The following is a 7,224-nucleotide window of genomic DNA, read 5'->3' as shown; positions in this document are numbered from 1 at the left end:
CCCTCCCGGCGCGCGCGCTCTCAGCATTCCCCATGACCGGGGAGCACGCGCGTCTCCGCTGTTGCTGCTGCTGCACGTCCGTCGTTGAGTCTCAGTCCGGGAGTCGCAGTCGGTGTCGGTGTCGCGGGAGCGAATCGGTGCGCGTCTGGTTATATCGCGGTGCCGTCCGGTCCGGGATGGGAGCAGCGGTCTGAGGTTAACGGAGAGCGGAGATCGGACCGGATAACATTTTTTTTCTCTCTCTCTCTCTCTCTTTATTTGTAAAAAAAAAAAAAAAAAGGCGCCATGGCCGGAGCGGCAGCGCGCGCTCTCGTGCTCCTCTTGTGCCTCCCGGTCGGTCCCGTTCACTGCGCGCTCGCGTTCACCGAGGAGCCCGGGGACAGGGTGCACAAACCGGACGGATATTGCAGCTGGATCACGCGGGCGCACGGCGCGAGGAAGGAGCTCTACAGCGAGTTTCGGCTCCGCGTCGAAGGAGAACCGGAGAACTATCAGCCCGCGAGCACGTACAGAGGTACCGGCATCATCATCATCATCTTCATCATCATCATCATCATAACGCCCGCAATATCTCAAAATGCAGCGACATGTTCCAGTGTGTGATCCCTGGACTCAGACACAAAGTTATACACTGGCATCAAGTTGCTCTGATTTCAGCCTGCAGTTAGTTCGCATTGATGCCACCGCAGTGGGTACAGGGAGCACTGGAGGAGGACTTCAGGACCCCTTAATCATCCAAATAATAATAAAAAAAAGATATAATAAAAAATATATAACAATATAAAATGATATAGAAATCTAATATTTTCTAAAGAGTTTTAAAGACCTGAGGGTTAGCCTGCGCATTAGTGATGATCATTTCCACATGAGATAGATAGATAGATAGATAGATAGATAGATAGATAGATAGATAGATCTTAAAGGATTATGATTAGAGATTATTGCATTGTGTCCTGTGTTGTTGCTCTTCTTTGCACATCTGCACGTGCACTCTGTGTTGTCGTTTGCTGTATGTCTATAGTTCGTAGATAGTTTCGATAATTTAAGGTCCTCATTTATGTTGTACGTATCACCACGGTCCTGGGCTGTTTCTATCAGTATATCCAGCAGCAGTAGAAACAGTAATGCAGAGACAGGTTGTAGAGGTGATCGCATGCTGTACGTCGTACTGTATGTGTGTCTACTTACACACAGTCAGTGGTCACAGAGTGAGCATGTGGGAACTGACCAGAAGCTACTAGAGCAAATTGACAAGATATATGAGCACAGATGTATAGGAATGTCATTGATGCCAGCTCAGTGGGCACAGGTAGGACTGGAGGACGATTTCAGCCCCCGTTAATCATTCAGGACTGATTTTCTAAAGACCTGAGGCTAAGCCTGCGCATTGGAGATGATCATTTACACATGAGATAGACAGACAGACAGATAGATAGATAAATAGATAGATAGATAGATAGATAGATAGATAGATAGATTAGATCTCACAAAAACAAGTGATCACTCACTGTGTATCATTCGTATAGTCACAACACACACATACACACACACAGGGTGAAAATGTGACGCAGGCACAACATATCAAGTGGCATAAAGTTATAGACTGGCATGAGGTTGCTCTGCCCAGTGGGCACAGGTATCACTGGAGGACAACTTTTTACATGATAGATAGATAGATAGATAGATAGATAGATACTTTATTGATCCTGAAGGAAATTCTTTAGCAACTGATACAGTAACATTTACAGTTACATTTAGACATTTGGCAGATGTTCTTATCCAGAGTGACATACAAACATGCTTTGAAGTTTCCGTCATTGTATACAGTAGATCCTTACACCGGTTACTAGGTAACTAACTAAGCACCATCTGTCAAACACTGTTGGGAAGGGTGCTTTTTTTTTCTTTTTCGGGGGATACCCCTGTACAAAAATCTAAGAAACAGATAGGTCTTAAGTTGTTGCTTAAAAATGTCCAGGTTGTAGTCAGTATCAGTATAAACAAAGTGAGAACTGAGCAGAAGTTACTAGTGCAATGCTAAGAAAAAAAAAGAAAAAGAAAAAAAAAAGATATATAAAAAGCATATATAAATAAAGCATATAAATCGAACATAAAAAAATATGAACTAATAAGGAAAATGAAGTTCATTGCAGCGTAGCCTTGATGTGCAATTTAATGTGTGGCAAAGTGACAACAGAGTAAATAGTATTAAATGTGCAAAGAACAGCATGAAAGTGAGAGTAAGAGGAGATGAGAGGTGTGAGACGAGTGGAGATTTAGCTATGTGATGTTTACCAGAGGCTTGTACAGTATTCGGACAAGTTGGATCACAATACATTAAACTGTATATGTTGAAACATCTGCAATTAAAAAACAGCACATTATAAACACTTACATGAATAAAAAGCCTGATGTGTAGAGGTGTGGATTTTCTGAGCATGTTCTTCTTTTGGCTCTCATTCACTGTTTCCTCTGATTTCTCTGAGTTCCTCCAATCAGGTGGAATATTATACCAAAGTTAATCGGTTTAGTCTGGAGGAGAGGGAGTGGTGGCTCAGGCAGCTACAGTATGGCTGTAGTTGGTTATTTGTTGGTTTGAAGATCTGAGGATCAGGGTTTGAGCTCCACTGTTGGTGGGTTGCCGCACCACAGTATTGGTCCTGAGCCTGGTTAGAAAAATGGGAGGGTTGCATCAGGAAGGGTATCCAGAGTAAATCCTGTGCCAAGTAGTGTGTGGATTAGAAGGTCCGCTGTGACGACCCTTTGACGGTAACCAAAAGAACGTTTTTTAGTTGGTTTAATTTGAACTCCGATCCGCCTGAGAGCACAGCAAACGAACCACCACTACCAGTCCGAGGGAGTCGGCTGAGCAGTCCCTAACTAAACCCCAGTGAAATTTATTTGTGTTGCGAAAGTGAATCGATCCTAAATCAAACCAGCTGCAGGATATGAGCTGAGCATGTTTTTTGTTTTGTTTTTTGTATAATTTACTCTGCTTTTTGGTTTGCTTAATTATGTGCACTGTCAAAATGAAGTAAACCTCCTAGGTGTGTTTGGTGCCCTAGGAAAGACTGGCATCCCATCCAGTACTGTATATGTATTCCTGTCTCATAGTCAGTTTTCTCCAGTCTACAGATTAACAATCAGGATACAATGCTCGCTGGAGATGAATGATCAGATGCTCTCAGTTCTATAAAACACAAAAGTGTTTATTTGCATATATTACTTTTGTGCGATATGTCCTCAATATCTATGCTGCAGAGAAAAAAAAAAGTATTGTATAGTGCAATACTGGTTATGTATTATTAACAAACCATAGTCTCAAACTATGATAGGTTGCTTAGAAAAAGAACAAAGTAGACAGATTGTTGCATAAATGTTTAAAAAATGTTTGAGATGTTGTGTGGATTGAAAATATAAGAAGAAATATATATTTAGAAACCAAACCCTCTTTATCAAAAAAAAATAAAAAAAAATACATGTGCTTAAAAACTATCGAGTTAAGCTTATGCATATTTAAATGATAAACATTGTAAGGCCATGTCTAAACAAATTATGATGTGAACTTGTACAGTCTGGTACGGATTGTTAAGTGCACTTTCATACATAAAAATAAAGATGTAAATCTAGAACAGGATGTAACCCTGGATATAACTTGACATTTCTTTGACCCTAAGTGTTTTATTTCTCCTGCCACATTAGCAGCATGCAAAATTATTCTATCAGACGTCACACCTTTCAGGTCCTTCTAGGAATCTGTGCTAAATAAAGTCATGCACTAATTATCATTACGCCACTACTCTGCCTTTACAGTGACTCTGTACGCCACGAATCCCTCTTACTTCAGAGGCTTCACGCTCATCGCTTTAAAGGAAGGACGGAATGGGGACAAGGAGGAGGATTACGCTGGGAATTTTCAGGTAGGAGAGCATACAGAGAAACATGCAACAGGAGAACAAAATCAAGCTTAGCTCTGTGTTATTTGTGTTTATATGCGTTTCTGCAGAGGACAGAAACTTTAAAATTTGGCAAACACTTTAAACCTTTTTTTAACTCACTTTTTTAAATACTCTTTTTTACTTTTGTGACTTTTTTTGTAGCCTATATTTTTGTAAAAAAAAAATGCCATTTGTCGATCTTTTGGTACAGGTTTTTTTATCTTAACCGAAAGACCGATGCAGTGGCACTTTATTACACCCCAGCTTCCAAAGCTTTAACTTTTATGGTGATAACACCCACAACAACATCACACTCTTCAGCTCACTAACTAGTCGATTATTTGCATCACATTGCTGCAGTGCATTCTGTCACTTTAAGCCCAGCTTGTGTCTCTACTTTTGTTTTTGCTGAACGAAAATATTTTAGAAAATAATGAGCCTTTTCTCCGTGTCCAAAACCTGATTGTTGCCTTCATGTTCACGGGATCAACAATGATTTTCTAACAGTCTGAAGTTCTTAATCCAGTTGCACATGAAAAGCTTAAACTGCCAAGCCCCGACGGCCTTAAACTACTTCTCATGCGGGAGTTAAACCCAAGCGGCCTGACTACTAGACCATGTGGGACGCCCAGTTCTCTCTGTGCTGCTGTACAGAAATGCACTGTGCTTCTTCTGATACTAAAGCAGCCGGATTTTCTGCTCTGAAGCATCTTGAAGTAGAAGGAGCTTCACACTCAGCCACACCTGGCAGATCTCTTGCAGCACCCCCATCTGCTTTTACTGCCTCGACTGTCGGATCGCATGAGCTCCCGGTGAGAAAACGAGAATAAAAAATCTTGTAAACTTACTTATAAACAATAAATCTTCCGTTTCCAGTCTCGCTCAAGGGGTTTCATATTTTTTACCTCGTTTGCTAGATTTCTTCGGGTTTATGAGCCAATAGAGAATCTGTTTTACAGGGGGATGAACACTGACACAACGGGCACTGTATATTTCTGCCTTCCTGTCGAAAGGCTTTTTTTTTTGTCATCATTTGTGGACATCTTTCATCTTCTCCTTCACTATCTTGATGGCATTGTACAACATGATTGGTTTTCATGGGGAGATAAAGGGGGCTTTTGAAGGGCGGATGTTCAAATATAAGGTCCTGGCTTTCACCTCACGCCAGCTGGACTGATGAAAGAAAGACAGGAAATATTATGGTTTTGATTGTGAAGATAAGATATGTAGAGGGTCCATGGTGACCAATTTTTTTTAGAAAAAGACAAAGCATTAGAATGTAGTTTATATTGTATTAAGAAAAAATCTGTCAAATTTAGTGGTGTGAGTTACGTGCAGACCGTTAAATACTCTATCCTCAAAATTTCCTAAGCATGTGCGAAACCCAACTCTGAATAAGAGAAACTTTCTTTATCTGTATTTAAACCAGTGCTTATTTACAATACCAGTTATCCTATACCAGTCATGATATTTAGCTACTAAGATTCAATTGCTTTTACCATTCGTTCTCCCTTTGACGCTTTAAATCCTGGCAGTAGATTTCGCTATTTACGGTCTGGCCCCTGGTGCCGATTTCTACAGTAGATGCTCGATGCCACAGATATTGAAAAAAGACGATGAGCATGCATTTGGTCAAGCTGCAGACCTGCCTTGTCTTTTTGGCTTTAGATGAAGGGCTCCTCCACTGTGAAGACTGTTGCTTCATCTCAGGGTCGCGTCGGTACACCCAAGTGACGTCATTGGTAAAGATCTTCTTGATAGGCTTTGTCGCGATGTTCCTTCTTCTCTTGAGTCAGCAGCCTGGGGATGAACTTCGCAGCAACACGGCACATGTTTAAACCACACGTGAGGATTGCTTCCGTATTGACACACCGTAGTGGAATGTTCTCCAACGATCATCATGCAGAAGTTTCCAATGGTTTGGACATTTTCAGGGGGTTGAGCTTGTCAACGGTCTTCCTGATCTCTTTTCATCTTGCTTCTGCTCTTGAAGCACGCGTGCCGCTCAAAACACCTGAAACGACTCATTTCAGCAGCGTCTTAGACTTTCCGAATTATGTCAAACATCTCTGTGGCAGCTTTACCCAGTTTCAAATTTGGTCTTTGTTCTAACTTGCTGTCCATAATGAAAGAGCAGACATGGGAACACACACGGTCAGTATAGCACCAGTTGCACATCTCCCGATGTGTCTTTTGGCACGCTGACTTATGGAGGTCGGTGCTTTCTGTGACTGTGTGTTGCCTGCTGGTGGCGCTACAAAACTAGTCTCCAAACTTTTTGATCTCACTTCATATTGGAGAAGTGATATTAAACCAGCTAACCAAACCAACTGGAGCTAGCTAGTTTAGCCTAGTTATTTAGCACCTACTAGCAGGATTATGTTGCCAATGTGAGTAAAACATATTTTGTAAAATATTGCACGCCTGTAACACTTTCAAAAGTACTAAAAGCAATAAAAAGCTTTCTTCTCCTTGAGGATCCCCAAATCAGGATTAGGTCTGGAGCACTTTAGGTAAATTAATTAAACCGCGTCTACATCCATAAATGTTTTATCTCCCCTGATGCTGTTGTGTAACTAAGTGAAACTCTCAGCAGTGCCGTTTCAACCGTAATTACTCCAGATCCCTACAGAAGGACCCGGAGGAAAGGATAAGGTCATGCGTCATGGGGATCCAGCTTTTTTTTTTCTTTTTGGTTCTTTTTTTTTTCTTTCTTACATCTCTGTCCTCATGCTGTTTTTAGCACTCTTGTTTTTTTCTTTGTCCTCACTTGTTTTTTTTTTAACTCTCTGTGTGGCTCTTTATGATGAGCAAGAATAGTGAGAAGCTGAAGTCTTAATGGTCTTATAAAAAACAAAAAAACAACAAAAAAAAAACAACACCACCCCAGTGATAGAGCATTGTGGATTTCATTTCGAGAGCTTGAGAAAGAAAGGTCAGAAGTGTTAAACACGGGGTTTGCTTCAACTCCAGCTTCATTTGAACATTTCTCAAGCAGTTCCTCACAGTTCTTCAGTGTTTTAGAAATCTAAAAAAAAAGAAGGTGTAAATACAATGCTTAACAATACATTCGTTCTCCTGTAACACCAGTATTATCTTTCCACTTCTCTAACAACATGCTTTCGCAGCCCTTAAAGCTCAGAGCATTTGAATGAACATATACAGTATAGGACCCAGGATTGTGCGTATAGAGTGACATATACGGTACTTGTTATCAGCACAAGAAAGAGACAATATAATCACCTGATTTTTTACCAACTATAAAAACATGACTGAGCAAAAAAAA

The 7,224-nt window shown here is 40.8% G+C and overlaps 1 protein-coding gene across 1 annotated transcript in view; it reads left to right on the top strand.

The window, feature by feature from the left end:
* Nucleotides 1-285: 285 nt before the first annotated feature.
* Nucleotides 286-7,224, top strand: part of spon1a (spondin 1a) — a 96,144-nt gene continuing 89,205 nt past the window's right edge. Inside the window, exons 1-2 of the mRNA XM_053500032.1 lie at nucleotides 286-514; nucleotides 3,814-3,920. Coding sequence (XP_053356007.1) covers nucleotides 286-514; nucleotides 3,814-3,920 — 336 coding nt within the window. The remainder of the gene's footprint in view (nucleotides 515-3,813; nucleotides 3,921-7,224) is intronic.

The sequence above is a fragment of the Clarias gariepinus genome, chromosome 7, assembly GCF_024256425.1.
Source record: "Clarias gariepinus isolate MV-2021 ecotype Netherlands chromosome 7, CGAR_prim_01v2, whole genome shotgun sequence".
NCBI classification, from domain to species: Eukaryota; Metazoa; Chordata; class Actinopteri; order Siluriformes; family Clariidae; genus Clarias; species Clarias gariepinus.
The sequence above is the reverse complement of the archived record's forward strand: the minus strand, read 5'-3'. Positions and strand labels throughout refer to the sequence as shown.